Genomic DNA, 20,997 nt, shown 5'->3' with positions numbered 1-20,997 from the left:
CTTTTATGTCGACTGACTCTGGCCGCGGAAGCCTACGCAATTATAAAATGGGTAGTTCTGTGAAGTGTCTCTCAGTAGCCTTTCGCTTACCTGGAATTGGGGGTAATACGACCGGCAATTGAAAATTCTATGTGCACAGCGTTTCATGTTCCACTTACCTCTATATGCTCTGGTTTAGTTATTCTTACTTCTGCGAAGGGACCAAGCCATAATCGATGAATAGGCCAGAATTTCTTAGTCGTCTTCTTCACGAATTCCATAAAATCTGTAACACAATAGAATTTTTTTTCCTGATTAAATTGTGCTCCCCTTGTGCGTTCCAAAGTCAAACATACCGAACCCCCCCCCCCCCCCCCCCCCCACTTCCCCCATACCAAGGTTTGAAAGTTACAGCGCTGTTAGATTCATGTTGGAGCGAAAATTAAATGCAGGTAGCGATTTCTATTTCAAAAAGAGTACACCAACCACGTTTTTGCAGAAAGTAACAGACTAATCTAATAAAATTTCTTTACTTTACGTGTATGGTCGTAAATCTTTGGTCATGAGACTACCGATTTCGGTCTACAATGACCATCTTCATATCTGTTTTATAAAAACATGTTCTAAACAGATCTGAAGATGGTCCTTATCGACAGAAATCTGTAGTCTGATGACAAAAAATTTGTGACCATAGACGTAAAGTAAAGGAAATTTATTCCATATTCGGGTCACTGTTCAGTTCCCGACTGTGTCGCAGCTTGTGACCGACTAATCTCTTTTGCACTGCTATACATACACCTCGCTGGTTAAAATTATCATTGCTGACTTGAGCATAGGCCTGCTTATCGTAATTTTTATGATTAAATTTTTTGTGAAACTGTTTACCTAATGAATTTTTTTCACATTGATTTGAATTTGTGTAACTCTTACACAAATGCTTACTCCGAAAACTCATCAGTGTCTCTGTGTGTTTACTCAAGCTACAGCCAGCGTCAGTAGGAGGTCTCACCATAAAACGCAGAACAAGTAACAACAAACTAGTATCGCCTGTGGTCGAAATTTGACCAACTGAGTTTATAAAGTAATGTATAACTTAATTTTGTAACGTAAGTAATTGGAGTTTATCCACATGCAGATCCTTACTTCTTACCTGAACACTACGCACATATTTAGGCCTCATCTGAACGCTACTAGGAAAGGGGTAAGACAGGGTGGACAGGAAGCATGGGAGAATGAAAGACACATATGAGGGAAATAATTGCTTCATTCTACAATTTAACGATACAAAACAGCACAAAAAATATTTTCAGTAAACATTCTTTCATCATTAGCTAAATGTCGTAGCTCGCTATGTCCACAAATATAAAATTTCAAATCATAGAAAGACCGGACTCTATTTGTTGCTACATATAATCCACCGTAATACACAGTGAGTAAAAACGGTTGTCTTAATGAAACCCTAAACTTTTTGAATGTTTGTCCTTGTGACTCGTTAATGGTAACAGCAATTGCAGGAATAATTGGGGATTGTTTTGTCTGAAAATGAAAAGATAAAATAGTGCCCGAGTAAGTCTTATGCACAAGTAGAATCAAAATTCACTTATTTTGTTAGAGTCCCGTTAAAACATGCCTATGAATAGAATTATTATATAAACATTTACAAGCATTCTGGTTCCATTAACTTAGCCATCTTCCTTATTTATGTTTCTAAGAAGAACATTGCGGTTAATTTTCAGTTTTAATATGTGTGGTGGTAAACAACCTACAAATTTTAAATAGCCTTTCGCTCCCTGTACGTGACTTCTGTTATTTTTATAATTTCTAAGAGGTTATTCCATTGTCAACCGCTTTCTTCAAGTCTACAAATGCTATAAACATAAATTTGCATTTCTTTAACCTAACCTGTAAGAGAAGTCGCAGGGTCAGATATGCCCCGTGTGTTCCTACATTTCTCCGCAATCGGAACAAACAACCCCGAGGTCGGCTTTCTCCATCCTTCTGTGAAGAACTCGTGTTAGTACTTTGCAATCATACTTCGTTAATACACACAACTGCCAGCACCTGCTTTCTTTGGAACTGGAATTATTACATTGTGCTTGACGTTTGAGAGTAATTCACTTACTTCATACTCCTTGCACTCTAGGTAGAATGGTGTGTCATGGCTTGTTCTCCAAAAGACATAGATAGTTCTGACGGAATGTCGTCTACCCCGTGGCCCTTGTTTCGGCTTAGGTCTTAGAGTGCTCTCTCAATTTCTTCTGGCAGTGTTATATTTCCCATATCATCTTCATCTATGTCCTCTTCGCTTTATATAATATTGTCTTGTAAGCTCATTTCCCTTGTAGAGCCCTTCTACCTACTCCTTCCACCTATCAGCTTTCTCTTCTTTACTTCGTTCAAATGGTTCAAATGGCTCTGAGCACTATGGGACTTAACATCTGAGGTCATCAGTCCCCTAGAACTTAGAACTAATTAAACCTAACTAACCTAAGGACATCCCACACATCCATGCCCGAGGCAGGATTAGAACCTGCAACAGTAGCAGCAGCGCGGTTCCAGACTGAAGCGCCTAGGACCGCTCGGCCACATCGGTCGACCCTTTACATCGTATTGGTTTTCCATCTTAGTAGAGATTTCTTGTAACTCTTCATCTGAAGAGCTAGTTGGCATATAAACTTGTACTTATGATGGGTGTTGGCTTCGTGTCTGTCGTTCACTATCCTGTTCATAGTAGTTAACCCACATTCATCTTTTCCTATTCATTATTAAATCTATTACTACATTGCTGTTACTTGATTTTGTATTTATGACCCTGTAGTCACCTGACCAGCTACCGAACATCACTAATTACGAGTATATCTAACTTCAACCTGTCCATTTCCCTTTTTATATTTTCTAATCCATCTGCCCGATTAAAGAATCTAAAGTTTCATGCTCCGATCCGTAGAAGGCCAGTTTTATTTCTTCTGATGGGGACATCCTGCCGAGTAGTCCCCTCCCTGTTATCCGAATTGGGGAGAGGTGGGGGGCTATGTTGCCACCACCTATTTGCAGTACTACCACAGTAAGGCCATGTTGGCTTATGTTACAAGGTGAGTTCAGACAATCACTTGAACCGTTGCTCCTGCAAGTACTGAAATAGCTACCGCCCCTCTTCACGAACCACATGTTTCTGGGGCATCTTAACAGATACCCCTCCGTTACAGCTATCTGTATCTCTGAGGCACGAAAGCCACTCCACCAACAGCAAAGTGCATGGTTTATGTGGGGATTAATTACTACACTTATTAATAATTATAATGTAATATATAGCATATTTAGACTTAGAGAAAGCTTTTGACAATGTTGACTGGAATACTCTCTTTCAAATTTTAAAGGTGGCAGGGGTAAAATACAGGGAGCGAAAGGCTATTTACAATTTGTACAGAAACCAAATGGCAGTTATAAGAGTCGAGGGACATGAAAGGGAAGCAGTGGCTGGGAAGGGAGTGAAGCAGGTTTGTAGCCTCTCCCCGATGTTATTCAATCTGTATATTGAGCAAGCAGTAAAGGAAACAAAAGAAAAACTCGGAGTAGGTATTAAAATCCATGGAGAAGAAATAAAAACTTTGAGGTTCGCCGATGACATTGTAATTCTGTCAGAGACAGCAAAGGACTTGGCAGAGCAGTTGAACAGAATGGACAGTGTCTTGAAAGGAGGATATAAGGTGAACATCAACAAAAGCAAAACGAGGGTAATAGAATGTAGACGAATTAGTCGGGTGATGCTGAGGGAAGTAGATTAGGAAATGAGACACTTAAAGTAGTAAAGGAGTTTTGCTATTCGGGGAGCAAAATAACTGATGATGGTCGACGGAGAGGGGATATAAAATGTAGACTGGCAATGGCAAGGAAAGTGTTTCTGAAGAAGAGAAATTTGTTAACATCGAGTATAGATTTAAGTGTCAGGAAATAGTTTCCGAAAGTATTTGTCTGGAGTGCAGCCATTCACGGAAGTGAAACATGGACGATAAATACTTTGGACAAGAAGAGAATAGAAGCTTTCGAAATGTGGTGCTACAGAAGAATGCTGAAGATTAGATGGGTAGATCACATAACTAATTAGGAGGTACTGAATAGAATTGGGGAGAAAAGGAGTTTGTGGCACAACTTGACTAGAAGAAGGGATCGGTTGGTAGGACATGTTCTGAGGCATCAAGGGATCACCAATTTAGTAGAGACCAAGAGATGAATACACTAAACAGATTCAGAAGGATGTAGGTTGCAGTAGGTACTGGGAGATGAAGAAGCTTGCACAGGATAGAGTATCATGGAGAGCTGCATCAAACCAGTCTCAGGACCACAACAACAAAAACAATGTAATATTAATTATTATGAATTATTATTATTACTAATAGTAGTATTAGCAGTAGTTCTCGTAGTATTAGCGGTATATTGATTGGATATAGCCCATGTTCTACATAAATTGTAATGTCGGGGATGTGTGGTTAGATGCAAGGGTGCGTCGGAAGGCCATAAATTTGTCGGGTGAAATAAATGAATAAATAAAAAACTGTTAAATTAAAGTAATTGACAACTATTTAGTTTTTAACTTGAATTATGTTCGTTTAGGGGACATTAGAGGAACACCTGTCTCAGTTGCTTCTTCTACAGCGGAATCTCCTAGGTTACATCAACACTGAACTTCCCAGCAATTTCTAATGATATGTTATTTCATCTTCCAGGAACCCAACCGCTCATTAAGGGCTTCCGCTACACTCTTGCACGGCAGCGAAATGACCGTCCACAACACGTTGGAGGATATACTGTAAAGACACGACAGATGAGATAGCAACTACCACTTGCGCACTTTTTGCAGAAAGCGATGTGGAGAACGAAGGAAACAAGCTTTTCCTTGCTCTTTTGTGAGGGTTGGGATGGTGGGTGGAGATAGGGGGAGGGGAGGGTTGCGGTATGCAGGGAGAGGCAGGGTAGTGGAACTGGTTTCTGAGTGTCCACAATACTCTATAAAAAACCTCATAGATTTCCTGCTCCTTCAGTAGCTAAAAATGCATGTGCCCTCTGCGTATTTCACGACCTTGTGTCAGTGTAAAGTCCCCTAAATCGTTGAGTCATATCAGATCAAATTCAACATCAAGCTTTCAACAACTGTCGGCTTATTCGTTATCAGAGCTATAAAAAGCTCTGATTTTAGGCAAATACTGTTCTTGCTTCTAATGGACCATTGATTACCTGTCCCGCCGTAATAACGTAATTCCTTCCTCACACTTCACTTCTCTCGTAATGAACTACTCTCCAGTCTTAATTGATTTATTCATCGAAACATGGAATAATTTATTCTGTTGTGTCGTATAGTTTCGTTATTACACTTAATCACAAACTCACTGTTCTCTAATACGTAGAATATCAGCCTATACCTATTCTTCGTTATGTTCTTGTCAAGTCTGCAGCTGGATAATACAATTAAGGGCGCCCATACAATAGTTTGTAAGTGAAGGGGGCTAGAACTGGGGGGGGGGGGGGATTAGTGTACTTTGAATATTTTGGAAGACGAATATTCACTTCTAAGTAGCCCTAAAAATGTTTAGATTCGGCTAAACCATGTCTCCGCAATATCCTTTCTTCAGGAGTGCTAGTTCTGCAAGTTTCGCAGAAGAGCTTCTGTGGGTTTTGGGAAGTAGGAGACGAGGTACTGGCAGAATTGAAGCTGTGAGGACGTGTCGTGAGACGTGGCTTGGGTAGCTCAGATGGTACAGCACTTGCCCGCGAAAGTCAAAGGTCCCGAGTTCGAATCTCGGTCCGGCACACAGTTTTAATCTGCTAGGAAGTTTCATATACATAGTTATATACATTTTTATTCAGTAATCATACAAGGGATGTACTGCTTCAACAGGTTCTTTCTTTGTCCTAACACCCATACAGAATGTCGGAAATAAAACGTTCTTGTAAGCACAGAATTCAGCATGTATTTCTCTCAACCTTATTGGCAGTACAGTAGTTTCCGTTGGCACCATGTCGACCCACTGCTCTAGTCGTCTACATGCACACTGTTCATAAAGAGATACTCGGCAATGCCCCTATCCACACCTTTAACATATGGCAGCCGTCTGTTCAGTCTTTCCAACACAATGGATAGAACCACCTGTAGACGGAACAAGTTTGTAACCATGGAGTGCTGTAGATACACTACTGCCCATTAAAATTGCAAAACCAAGAAGAAATGCAGATGATAAACGGGTATTCATTGGACAAATATATTATACTAGTACTGACAAATGATTGCATTTTCACGCAATTTGGGTGCATAGATCCTGAGGAATCAGTACCCAGAATAACCACCTCTAGCCGTAATAACGGCTTTGAGGCGTCTGGTCATTGAGACAAACAGAGCTTGGATGGCGTGTACAGGTACAGCTGCCCATGCAGCTTCAACACGATACCACAGTTCATCAATAGTAGTGACTGGCATATTGTGACGAGCCAGTTGCTCGGCCACCATTGACCAAATGTTTTCAGTTGGTGAGAGATCAGGAGAATGTGCTGGCCAGGGCAGCAGTCGAACATTTTCTGTATCCAGAAAGGCCCGTACAGGACCTGCAACATGCGGCCGTGCGTTATCCTGCTGAAACGTAGGGTTTCGCAGGGATCGAATGAAGGGTAGAGCCACGGGTCGTAACACATCTGAAATGTAACGTCCACTGCTCAAAGTGCCATCAATGCGAACAAGGGGTGAACGAGACGTGTAACCAATGGCACCCCATACCATCACGCCGGGTGATACGCCAGTATAGCGATGATGAATACACGCTTCCAGTTTGCGTTCACCGCGATGTCGCCAAACACGGATGCGACCACCATGATGCTGTAAACAGAACCTGGATTCATCCGAAAAAATGACGTTTTGCCATTCGTGCACCCTGGTTCGTCGTTGAGTACACCATCGCAGGCGCTCCTGTCTGTGATGCTGCGTCAAGGGTAACCGCAGCCATGGACTCCGAACTGATAGTCCATGCTGCTGCCAACGTCATCGAACTGTTCGTGGAGATGGTTGTTGTCTTGCAAACGTCCCCATTTGTTGGCTCCGGGATCGAGACGTCGCTGCACGATCCATTACAGCCATGCGGATAAGATGCCTGTCATTTCGACTGCTAGTAATACGAGGCTGTCGGGATCCAGCACGGCGTTCCGTATTACCGTCCTGAACCCACCAATTCCATATTCTGCTAACAGTCATTGGATCTCGACCAACTCGAGCAGCATTGTTACGGTACGATAAACTGCAATCGCGATAGGTTACAATCCGACCTTTATCAAAGTCGGAAACGTGATGGTACGCATTTCTCCTCCTTACACGAGGCATCACAACAACGTTTCACCAGGCAACACCGGTCAACTGGTGTTTGTGTATGAGAAATCGGTTGGAAACGTGTCTCATGTCAGCACGTTGTAGGCGTCGCCACCGGTGCCAACCTTGTGTGAATGTTCTGAAAAGCTAATCATTTGCATATCACAGCATCTTCTTCCTGTCGGCTAAATTTCGCGTCTGTAGCACGTCATCTTCGTGGTGTAGCAATTTTAATGGCTAGTAGTGTAAATGGATGTGTCAACCGATTTCACACAGACTGCAGAGTCATCATACACTGTTGTAAAGGATAGAGTAAGAGCAGCACAGAAAAGTCCGGAGGAGGGCGGCTCTGATGATACTCGACGGTCAAGAACTGCTTGATGTAGGATTTTTGCACGACACATATCATCCCATTCCACCTCCGAAAACAGCACCAGTCATTGTCTGCAGATGCTTCTGTACCGACATGTAAACACTTTGAACCATTAGCAGTTAAAGTATACTCTAAAGTGAACAGTAGTGGTGCACAGGGCATAACTGACATCTTCTCATCCACTACATCCTCACTTCGTCCACGCAAAATCATTAGAATATTCTTCAATGGCGCATAGGATGGGGTCCAGAAGTGACCTTCATCAGGCTGATTAGGACCACTGGTGCCCTTTTGTAAATCGGGCTGGCTGAGTGTCTTCAGCCAACAATAACAAGTAATTGACCTGCTTCAATAAGCTGACCAGGTGCACAACAGGATCCCAGATTGCAGCCACGACAGTGAACACAGATGTCCAGCAAGTGTACTTACTCTTCTGCGGCTTATTCCTATTCTACTGCTGCTGTGGCTGGGCAGTGCTGAATGATGGCTGGTGCTTCACGCTGACTGACTGCAACTGAGACTGCAGTGCTGCTGGGCCCACCGTATTCCACCGATGTGATCAGATGCTGCGCTCATATTTGCTACTGCCCTTTTCCAGCGAATTTGATGATACAATTATGTTGGGGCTGAAATTGGGTTTTATGTCCAGAAGGACTGGGTTTCGCATCCCTGAAAGGGCACTGCCAATTTGATTTCCCCCCAGTTCCCAGGTGGGAGTGGGTGGAGGGGGAAGGACTTCAGCACAGCCCTGGGACGCAGAAATTCCCACCATTTTTGAAACTCTTGCCTAAATTCGAAAGTCCCATCTGAATTCGAAACTCCTGCCTAAATTCGAAACTCCCGCCTAAATTCGAAACTCCCGCCTAAATTCAAAACTCCTGCTTAAATTAGAAACTCCCGCCGATAGGATAGGTGAGGGTAGGGAGGGGGTGGAAGCACACATACTGGCTGGGGAAAAACATGCATCATCTGGGGGTGGGGGTAAGGCTGGGGGTGGGTAGGAAGTAATTAATTGTTCAATGTAATTAATTTGCGTATCAATTTGATATGAAAAGTGTCCTCATGCCGCACTTATCCCACTACTACCGCACTTATCCCACTACTACCAGGGGAATATAGATAATCGTAAGTGCCTCGTGATGGATGATAATAGGTGTAATAATTTTTGAAAATTAGTTCATCTTTTTTACCTGATTTGTCATGTTCTTGTTTTCATTAGAATAGCAGCGCGGAAATCTGCAAGTACAGGCTGTACTGTGTGGAAGTTATAAGGATAAAAATAGATTAAATATTACTTCAGTATGAGTAGGCCAACGGCTTACTCTTTAAATGAAATCACGTTAACAATTTTGGGCCGAATGTACGTATTTTAAACTAACTTGTTTCAGTAACATTTAAAACTATCTGGAAAATTTATACCAACATTCGTAACTACCTGATAAAGTACTTCGGATAAATTCTGAGATGTTTTTTAGAACTGGCGAAAGTATCTGCAGTGTGTAAGCCTACGTTCAAAGATTGCACCCATTCCTCCTCCTTCTCCCCTTCAGTAACATTTTTGGCGTGAACGAATCATTCTTACTATCGTCAGACGGTGCAAAAAACGTAGTTTTTGCTTCATACACTGGAAGTAATCCAATCAAAAAGCAATGTGAACAGCTGCAGTGTCAAGATTACGGCAAGAAGCGTGATGCAATATGCCAGCAGCTAGTTGCCAGCTTCCATGCTACATCTTAAACGTATTCTAAAGGTGCTATTCCACAGATTGGCTATGATGCAAGCTACGATAATCTATTCCACCAGGGCGACATGTGGCAACACAATAGTAATTGGAGTGAAGGGAATAGAAAGGAAATGGGTTGGGAAGGAGATAAGAAGGAAATAATAACTTCCAGCCACACAAGTTACTGTGGCAATGCAACGCCAAGAGTAGAAAATTTGGGACGGATCGAGACTCTAACCCGGACGCTCCACTTCTCTAGAATGGTTGCTGTAAACGTCTAGACCATCCTGGCAATCTTTCTGTCAGGTCCAATTTCCCAACATCCTGCTCGCCGCACCGCAACGACTCCTCCAATTAACCCTCTGCTTGCTGATCTCTGATACTCGTAGGAGATCGGGCGTTGGTTGTGCATCAGAACTGATACTTTTTCATCACACAGCCTTTGTACCCATGCATTTATAGATATGAGTTATGTCTGTTCTATTGGACATGCGAAAATTCGGTTCACTGGAGGCCAGAGTGAGGGAGACCATTGACAAAACCGACAAACAGCAGTAGGCTACAATCAAGCACAGTTCAGGCAGTCAATCAGGTGATCAATCAGGCAATGGATACTAAGTGAAGGAGACAGCAATCAGGCAGCCAGTGAGCAATGCGAGTGGTTAGTTAGAGAGTAGACAGCCAACAAACAGGCTGAAACGATGAGTAGGCAATCAAAGGAATCAGCAGACGATGAGTTTGCCTTGTGAAGTAATGCCAACCTATTGTTGACTCAGTTTTCAGACTTTGAGTCTGATCCCTGCATTCATTCCGACATCTACTGTGTTTTTGTAACATACTTATTTCTCATACCTTTTTGAATGGATTTACCGTGTAGTCAGATATATGAATCTTTAAGAATCTGACTACATTCTCTTGTCTGAACTCAGCCTCCAAATATTACACTATCACGGATTCTGTGAGGCCAAGCACATGGTGCCTCAGGTGCTAAGTTAGCCAGATCGGAATAAGGAACGGGATAATTCGCCTAAGGTGGTGCCGCAAAGTCGTAGAACATGGAAGATGAAAGCTACCAGCTGTCACAAATTTATGGCAGAAGTTTATTGAAAGGAGGGATCAGTTGATAGCACATTTACTCAAGAAGTAAGGGAGTGTCACTTTGGTAATGCCGGAGACTGGATGGGATCCTAATCGTAAAAGGAGAACTAGGTGTAAACACAGAACGATGATTTACGTGGATGTGGGTCGAAGTAACCAAATAAATGCTGGAATTCAATAACTTGCGGGAATCCAGCCAGGTGATGTCATCGACAACTGCAGGTATTTGTACAGGTGACCATCCTGTCGTTTACAAGGCAAGACTGCGGCAGGAAGCTGCTGTGCAAGAGAACTTAAAATCTCGGTATTCCGAGCAATTCTGGAAACAAAAGAACACACACACACACACACACACACACACACACTGCGAACACTAGCACCACCATACAACTGAAGATGACAGACGCCAGATGTTATCGACAGCGATAATATCTAAATAACGGGTGAGCCAGCACTGAACTCTGTCCCTCGATGTTTTGACAAGGATTCTACGCAAAATTTAAACAGAAACCTTGAAACGCGTACGTTTCGTATGTATTCATTACCAGTGATGGCGAGGCATGACAGAATCTCTGACCAGAGAGTTATTTATCGTGTCTAGTCTGCGCTTGACTGCGCGAGAGTTCAGTTGCGAGTAGGATGTTGTGTGTAGCGAGTCGCGAGAGGAAGTAGTCAGCGGACTGTAGTAGCGAGTGGACGGTAGTACTGAGCGGGCGTCGGCATGGATCGGCGGCGTGCGCCCTTTACATCTCTGGTCAAAGTTCGGGACAAGGTATATTGTTAAATAAGGTAATGAAGCAGCATTGCGCACATCTGATAATGTAATGTATGTTAATTGTAATTAATTTGTTCAAGAAATGCCCCAATAATAATTTTGTTTTTAAAGCAATCGTTTTTAAGAAAAGAATCATTCCAATTGAAACAATATTTCCTATGCTTTTCTTCCCAGAATCAATTTATCAGATTAATTATTGCACAGGGCCTAAGGTTAGCGCTGCTGCCCAATTCTTGTGGGTTTAATGATCAATCTTCATTTCTTAATTTTTGTGTCGAGTTTACATTGGGCCATTATATTTCAATATTTTTGTAGCGAAGGTACAGTCGCTTTTATTTCAATTTAACGATGTTTTGTGGGAGCTCAACAACATTTGCCTCTATTTCGATTAACATTCAATTATAATCATTTACATTACTTGCGGAAAAATTATTGTCATTTATAACATCTGCGGGGAGGTTACACTTGGGCATATTCACATTAACATTAGTATAATCTTGTAAAAATTTGTTGGGAGGTTGCGTTTAGCACGATGCCCATTTACATTTAATTATTGTCATTTCAAAATTCTGTGGGGAGGTTACAACCTCCATGTTCATTTACAAGGTTACTTGCTAATTTAATTTCGATCTCTTAAAAACACTATTCCAATAGCGGGAAGTGCATGCCAGAACCTCCAACTTCTTGTATTCTATAGCATGCCCGATATCAAGATACTGCCCTGCAGTGTTTGATCAGCCATTTTAGGGGTGAGCGACGCTTATTGTCAGTATACCGGTCCTCCATCCTGATGTCATCTTTTTTCAGAATGGATATAGTGAAAGACAGATCAGACGTGCACAGTGCTATCGACCAACCGTGCACCGGGTCAATGACGAGAATATCGAGTTGGCACCAAAGTTTACGGATTTTCTCTCCCTTATGCAAGAAGCATTTCCAAGAACATTGTTCGTCTTTTGCTGGAATATATTGCGAAATGCGTTTACAACTTCCATCTAAGATCAGAGTCCTTTTAGACTCCATTAAGGATGACCTTTGTTTGCGAAAGCATGGTGTCTATTGCATTCCTTGCAGTTGTGGCGTGTCACGTATTGGTCCGACTATCACGACCGTGAAGGACTGGTTTACTGAGCATAAGCGTCTCACACCTCTGCAACAGCCGAGAAAACCTACTATTGCAAAACAGCTTGGCACCTGTCGTACTATGGAATATAACAACAAGGCTTTGTGGTATGCACTTCCCGCTAATTGGATAGTGGAATTAAGGAATCAGATGAAATTAAGTTAGCAAGGAACTTTGTGTACAGAGATGAAACTATTTCTTAAATTCTACGAGGAATCCTCGTCTCTCGCGTGTCAAAATCGGAGGAACAGAGTTAATGCTACCTCACCCGTTGTGTAGTGATTTTCACTAATGATAACTTCTCGCGCTAGTGTATAGAGTATGTGTGAGTGTGTGTGTGCGTGTGTGTGTGTGTGTGTGTGTGTGTGTGTGTGTGTGTGTGTGTGTGTTTGTTTTCTTTCCTGAATTGCTCTGCAAATCGAGGTTTTAAATTCTCTTGTGTAATTTTTCCTCCTATCTATGTAATTATGTAGATATGTAGTTCTCAGTTCATTCGAGCAATCAATCATTCATCATAGGAAAAACAGTCATAACTCAGTCACTCAAAATGATTCAGAAACTTTACTTGCTAGAATGAAATCAGGCGATGTTCTTCTTCTCTGCAGGCTCGTGCTTTGCGGCAGTCTGCCAATCTGTACAAATAAAATGCCTCGTATTTTTGGGAGCGTTGTCTAATCAGTGGGGAAACCTCAGATCAAGCGAATATTTGGCTTTGATGAAGTTTAACCTTCCGAAGAAGTAATGGAGCTCGTGGATTATTAAATGCAGGTTCGTATCCAGTCTTTCGGAAGTTCCCTTCTGATTAACAACTACGCAATATATCGATGAATATCATTAATTTTCAAATGTCAAATAATGTAAATTGTTAGACACCTTCTGTACGAAGGAGCAATATATATATGTATATATATATATATATATATATATATATATATATATATATATATATATATATATATATATCCCTTTTAATCGTACAATTCCGTATCAGTTATCTTTTGTCATAAATCTCAATATTCAGATTACAATTCTTCTAACAATGCTCAGGCTAATCGGCACGAAGACAATCTCGGAAGCTTTTTTTCTAACAACCAGAGAGAGTACTACAAAGAATAATTATGCGCTCATGGCATAGCTATTGTATGAAACTACTTTGCGCATGGATTCTGCGAGTGTGAAGATAGAAAATTAGTAAACGTCATTCAAGGGTAGAACTGTATCAGAATAATTCATCGAATATAAAGAGATATTACAATTGCCCCTCGCACCGAGCAAAGTTAATGATAATACACTTTGCGAGCTAACAGAAAAAATTTGTTGGGTTGTTTATTCAAAAGAGGAATATTTTGAATTAATAGAATTTTACTATAGTGAGTATGGGTAACATGTTAAGACAGTGAGTTACGAGAATACCTAAGCTGTAGCTTTTGCATGTACCGGGGTATACCCGCATCCCGAGTACATATCCAGGGAAGATATAGATTGTAGTAATTACAAAAAAGGTCTACCCATTTGGGAACTGCCTTTCACAGGGCACCCTGGAAAACCCGGAAGAATAGACCCTAGCTCAGATATTAAAGAAAATAGGAAAGCCTAAGTCCAGTAATTTTGAAATATGTACAAGCTCCATAGATTAGATCGAAGGAAAAGTGCCTCATAGCCAAAAAAAATATTTCAATAGTGCTCCAAAAAAAATTTTCAAAATTCTTCTTTCGACGATGTAGCCGGCGATCGCGTTGTGAAGTCGATGGAACAGGAACACTGGGTACGGACAGCGGGTAGGCGACGTACTGTGTTTGGTGGAGGCGGTACGGAGGACAGGCGATGGCTTATGGTACAGGACAGAAGCTGGTAATGTGCCGCAGAAACAGCAAGATGATCTCAGGAACAGATGGTCAGGGACGTGAACATGGATCAGGTTTAAAGTGGAATAAGAAAAGGTTCTGACTGAATAAATCCCTGGAAGAGAGTGGATTAAAGCAACGAAGTCCATATTTCATCGTTGAACTCAAAATCGGAGTGGATTCTTATATTCTTCCATCTGTACCAGACTGCAACATCCATCAGTCCTGACAATCGCGAAATTTTTTGTAGTCCTCAACACCAAAGTTGTTTTGCATTACAGCTGCTGATTGTCCAAAACATTGCCAAATAGACTGTGGGCATTTAAATTTTGTTGTAGCTCATATCGAATGTATTCCTCTCAAAAAAAATTTTAAGCTAATCTTCGTTTTGTTATAGTGCAGGTGGAAGTAGAGCATTGAATCTGTCCGAGGTTTGCTTTCAATTACGAAATTATAGATAAAATTTAAGTTTACACCTGATGAAAAATTTTAAACATAGTCATGAGACACTGACTCCACAAAAGGAATAATTTCTAGAAAAAATTCTCTGAAAAATTTTCATTATTCTTATAATTAATTGATTTATAGATCCACCTGCAAATAAATATCATTAATGATGACGTATGTTCTTTTAACAAATCATCCACTCGCAGAATCTTCTTCATTCTCTCATGAACATTTATGGAAATATATTTCAACAATTATGTCCATAATATGAAACACACAAACTGCTATTCTTAAAATGTTAGTTAAAATTCTTAAATTAATTCTCCTGGTAGAGAGGGCATAATGAAAAATCTAAAAATTATAATAATTTTCTCTCGCGCAACCACAGAGTTTCTTCAATTGTTTGCAGCAGTGACATTATCGACTGTTGCTTCATTTCACAGTTCATTTGTTAACTCGCGTGAACAGCACACATCATACACACAGCGTATTTACCTACATATCCCGCGCTGTTCAAGTTTCACATGCAATTTTCACATAAGTGCCGTGTCTTGAGGAAATGTAGATGCACTTTCATTGTATATCAATATGGCTTCTGTTCATAGTCCACACTTACAAACATGAGTAATTAACAAATTCTTCTATCTATCTTAAAATTTTGTGCTAAACTATCACAGGAGTAATCTCACTGTCTCTTAACCTATCACAGGAGTAATCTCACTGTCTCTTAACCCATGACAGGAGTAATCTCACTGTCTCTTACCCTCTAAACAACATAAACATCTTGATATATATATATACACATTCGACTCATAGTCAAATTCCACTCTAAATTTTTCTCCATATTTGGTATCACAGATCTATGATCCTTCAAAAAATTTCTTAATATCATTATGCGGGAATAATCCCTTTATTCTTTTCGATTCGGGATATGCCAACAAGTATGATCCAGGATTTGGTATAAATAAGATTCCATTTCTTTATGTTCTTCATCAGTTTCGAGGAATGGATGTGTCGCCTCAATAAAACCTTTTCTCCATGATGAAACGTCTGAATCCGGTGAATCCGTTTATCGTATGTCAATTTCCGTTGTATTGCCTTTTTAGTTAAATTGGCAAGTGCGAGTCGAATCTTTTCCTCCCATTTTAAATTATGATCTTCATACTTTGGCAGATGGTTTATCCAGAAGTTCTTTTCAATCTGACTAAATATAAGCTCTGTTGGAGTAAAGTTAGTTGAGGTATGTGTCAGATTATTATATATTTGTTCAAATTCTGACAAATAATCAGCCCATGATGTTTGTTTACTGTGACAGTATGTACGCATGAATCGGTTTAATTCTTGGAAAACTCGTGCTATTGGATTACCTTGTGGATGATAACATGAAGTCAAAATTCGTCGAATACCAAGCTGTGTTAATGTTTGCTTCCATTTAAATCCGGCAAAAATTCTGGCATTATCAGTAATTATGGATTTCGTTAAACCTACATGCGGAAGATAGTCACGCACCAATCTCACTACAACAGCTCTGGCAGTAGCACACTTTAATGGATATAGTTTTACATATTTTGTAAATACGTCAAAGAATCCAACACTGAATTTGACTCCTCCTCTTGATCGTGGGAGAGGGCCGCAGATATCACACGAAATTAACGCCCTTGGCTCTCGTCGAATAATTGAATGCAGAACATGCTTACTACCTCTATTATCCGGTTTTGCCTTTTGACAGAGTAAACTGCTTTGTATTGTTTGGTGCACTTTTCTCCGAATATTCGGAAAATAGCAGTATGCTCCTATTTTATTGGCACATTTGATCACACCAAAATGTCCCCATGATAAGTGGGTAAACCAAATTAATTTTTCCTCATATTCCTTTGGGATACATACACACCACCGTGGATTGTTGTCCTTCCCACATCTGAAGAATAATACTCCATTTACTAATTTATAATGATCTAAACCAGCCCTTGAATTTTGTTGTTCCTTTAGCTGAATTACCTTCTTCCATCGAGGGTCTTTTCGTTGTAAATTTCCCATATCTCTACAAAGATGTACATAATAAGTTTTGTAGATATTGTCCTGCGACAGTAATACTGTAAAATCCGAAGTATTTACTGATTCTATCTCCGGTGTTAAACCTTCTGAGGATCTTGACAGTGCATCCGCAATAATATTTTCTTTGCCAGACACATGAATAATTTTAAATTGGTACTATAGTAGAGTCATTGTCCAACGTGACAGTCTGGGATGTAATAATTTACATGTTTGCAAAAAGGTCAGTGATTGATGGTCACAATACACAATCGTTTTCGAGCCTTATAAATAATAGTTAAACTTCTTGAATGCCCAGATAATTTCAAGTGCTTCAAGTTCTGTGGTCGTATAGGCTCTTTCACAGGGCGATAACACTCGACTAGCAAATGCTATCGGGCAGAATGTTGGTACCCCTTTTATTTTCCTTATTTGGAAGAGACAAGCACCTAATCCAACAACCGATGGATCAGTGGACAGACAGAACTCACAATTCATACCAGGGTGATATAATAAGGATGCGTTAACGAGTTGGCCTTTAATGTCTCGAAAAGCTAGTTCACATTCTTCAGTCCACTGCCATGGCACATCCTTCCGTAGAAGCCGGTTTAATGCCTGAGAATTCATGGCTTGATTCTTTATGAAACGACGGAAGAACGATGCCATACCTATAAATCCCTTCAGCTGTCTTTTATTCCGTGGTGATGGAAAATTTCGAATTGCACTTATCTTCTTCTCGGTAGGCAGGATACCTTTCACATCTATCATATGTCCTAAGAACTTAATCTGTGGTAAAGCAAAATGAGACTTCTGTAAGTTTACTGTAATTCCGGTTTTCTTGAAAACAGCAAAAATCCTTTCCAAACTATGCAAATGCTCTTCCTATGTTTTCGTGGCTATTAGTAAGTCGTCAACAAACACAGTTATACGACTACGCAATTCTGGTCCAAGAACATAATCCAACGCTGAAATAAATATTCCTGCACTAATATTAAGTCCAAACGGGACAACTCTAAATTGGTAACTTCTCCCGGCATAGATAAATGCGGTATATTTCCTAGATTCTTCATCCATTTGGACCTTCCAGTACGAACTTATCAAACCAACACTAGTTAAGTACGAAACATCCTGGAAATTTTGAATTAATTCATCTATATTTTCCGGATGAGTTCTTACAGGTACTATTATTTTATTAATCTCTCTCGCATCCAGAACTAATCTTACGTTGCCTCCAGGTTTTGGAACGACTAAGAGCGGAGAACAATATGTACTAGTTGATGGCTCAATCAAGTTCCATTCTAACATTCTATTTATCTCCCTTTGAACAGATTGTTTTAAACGCCAGGGGATCGGATAGTGCGCGTAACAGTAAGTTCTGATGTGGCTTCACTTGTAGGTGACAAATATACCCTTAAATAAATCCTGGTTTCTCATAAAAAATCATATGCCTCTAACAAATAATGAAGCTGCTGCCTTTGTTCTCCGGTAAGCTGATTTGATTCACTAGCTTTTATCATTGTTGTTTGGTTAAAGTCCTCCTGTTGTATTAAATCCTTTGAAAGCTCCTTCCAACGACCGTTTGTAGTGTCAATTAATTGAATTATAGCACCGCGACAATATTTCTCATGCACCGTCTCCTTTCTATTTAAATGCAGTGCTATCTCTTCTCCATTTAATCTAAATTTGACTATTCCTTACAAAAAATCAGTCTGACAGTCGTACTCCTGCATACTACCAATACCAAGAATACAGTCCACTAATAACTTCTCCACTACAAGGAACGTGCATTTTATTGCTACATTTCCCATTTTCATCTCTAATTATGTTTGTATTTTGACATTGTGAGAGCGTGCTCCAACAGCTCCGATTATTTTGCAGTTTTGTATCGGCAAAATTGGTACCTTCTTCTTCCTAATAATTCTCCTAAAATGAGGGCCTGAGATGACACTGGCGAAAGCGGCGGTGTCTAATATCACATTCGTTGGAACTTCCTCTATTTCAACAAATACTTCCGATAACGGAACACTCGATCTGTCATTATGACACGTTATTAAATCCTTTGTTAACTCTTCAGTCAACAGCTCACCATCATTATATCTTAACAATTGTAATTTTACAGTTTCGCCCCTAACAGATCCCCTGACAGTTCCTCCGGGGCACAATGCGGTCATGTTTAGTTTGACTGATTGTTGGTCCGATTGGTATTTGTCTCTTCAGCTACTTCAGTGATTTTCGGTTGTTGTGGTGAATTCGGTCTATATTGTCTTGCTTGATTCGTGTAATTATTGTTGTTGTTCTGCTGGTGTTGGTAGAACTGTCTTGTGTTGCCATACATTGGATTATATCGATTAAAATTCTTATTATTCCTAAAATAGCCCCTCGCTGCACCATTACTAAAGTTTCCATCATGGTAATAATTATTGTTTGCATTTTGTCCATTTCTAAGTCTCCTCGGATAGTGTAGTTGGTTATGATTATTGTTACTGCTACCATTACTGCCATTCCCATTCGAGTTGCAGGTCGGATTCGCTTCTATTGCTCTTCTTTGATATGACATTTCTCTTGACCTTTTATTGTCCTCCTTAATTATATCAATATGATCAAGCGTAGTCATAAATGAGGCTATATCCTTATCATTTATATATAACAGCAGATTCCTTATACTGGTGGGTAGTCTGGACTTGAGTGTCCTAAGCATATCCGGCAAAGGAATCGGTACATCCCTATACAAAGATTTATTAATGTATTTATACAAAACATCTCTTTAGAGATCCTCTAGAAAATGAGAAAGGCTAAGGACATAATACTTCCTGCCTAAGTCTTTCTTGTATTCCAGCAAACCAACATTTTGCTAGAAAAGCCTGCTCAAATTCTTTATAACATTTACAAGAAGATGTTTGTTCGGATGCCCACAATGCTCCTGATCATTGTATATATCCAGATACAAAACTAATCTTTTGCCATTCTGTCCAAGATCGTGGAAATAGACCTCTGAAACTTTGAATAAAGACTACAGGATGAACATTCTTTTTGTCAAGGTTAAAGATTTGAAATTGTCTCTGTTTAATCATCTTTTCCTCAACGGTACTACAATTCCAAAAATCATACTGTTCGTACTCTTTCCTGTGGCTATGCGTTATATCGAATCTATCTTGTGACGTTCCAGTTCTGTCTACATCGGATCTTGACGTGGACGGAATGTCACGCGCAGATTGAGAATGAGAATTTTGTTTCCTACTTCTCGCTGTTTCTAAATCCTCCTGCGAGAGATTTAGTGATCTTTCGATATTTTCTTTCCAACGCGAGAATTCTTCGCCAAGTTGTTCACGAACTTCCTATAACCCTTTGTTAAAAAAATTCTCTTCGGAACTCTCTGAAATTGACTGTAAAGCCTATCGTTTCCGAAGGAAAATTTTTCCGCTGTAATGTCATTTCTGAAAACTTTCCCGCAAGTACATTCATTCTATGTTCCACTGTCGTCTGTTTTTCCTTCACTTCGTCAAATTGCTTCTTTAGATTATCTTGGGATTCTATAATTTCTGGTATCATAGCTACGGAACACTGTATGTCCTCTTGAGCTTGCATTACTTGAGGAAACAGTTCTAATTGGTTTTGTATTGTGTCAATTTTGACGAATACATATTCGGTTAGTTTCGCTTTTAATTTACTATTGTTTTCTTGGCATTGTTGGCGGACCTGCTCAATTTGAGCAATAAGATTCTGTTCGGTCCTTTCTGCCTGTTCTTTTATTTCCTGTGTCTCGGTATTTAATCTCTGATCTAATTCGGTAAAGGTTGCTCTTAAGTGATTTTATAATTCTGTTTGATTTTCGGCTAATTGATTTTTGGAGTTCATTTTGTGTAACTGATAAGTCTCATTTTACCTCCGCTTGGCCTTCTGTAAAATCTCGCTGTACAACGGACAAGTCTCGTTTTACTTCAGACTGTATAATGGATAAGTCTCGTTTTACTTCCGCTTGGGCTTGTGCAAAATCTCGTGTAATCTCTACTTTAGCCTTCGCATTTTCAGCTAATAGAGACAACTGTTGCATAATAACAACTAATGGGTCAACAACACTCTGATCAGCTGTTGTATGAATGTTTTCTGAACCAGCGGGATTATTTATATTGCTACCGCTAGCGACAACAATCTAAGAATTGCTATCCGTGGCCTCTGCTTCTGCGCAAACAGTTGAAGGCTGTTGCACGTCTCGTTGCTGATTCAATGACATTTTAAATGCCGCTCTAGCCAATACGATT

The 20,997-nt window shown here is 40.2% G+C and overlaps 1 protein-coding gene across 3 annotated transcripts in view; it reads right to left on the bottom strand.

Annotated features, from left to right (window-relative positions):
* The window catches only part of LOC126412813 (cytochrome P450 4C1-like), a 510,424-nt gene that overhangs the window by 470,708 nt on the left and 18,719 nt on the right, over positions 1 to 20,997 (bottom strand). For all 3 annotated transcript variants that reach the window (XM_050082602.1, XM_050082601.1, XM_050082600.1), the window contains exon 2: positions 159 to 265. In XM_050082602.1, the coding sequence (XP_049938559.1) occupies positions 159 to 265 (107 nt within the window). The remainder of the gene's footprint in view (positions 1 to 158; positions 266 to 20,997) is intronic.

This window comes from Schistocerca serialis, chromosome 7 (genome assembly GCF_023864345.2).
Source record: "Schistocerca serialis cubense isolate TAMUIC-IGC-003099 chromosome 7, iqSchSeri2.2, whole genome shotgun sequence".
Lineage (NCBI taxonomy): Eukaryota > Metazoa > Arthropoda > Insecta > Orthoptera > Acrididae > Schistocerca > Schistocerca serialis.
The sequence above is the reverse complement of the archived record's forward strand: the minus strand, read 5'-3'. Positions and strand labels throughout refer to the sequence as shown.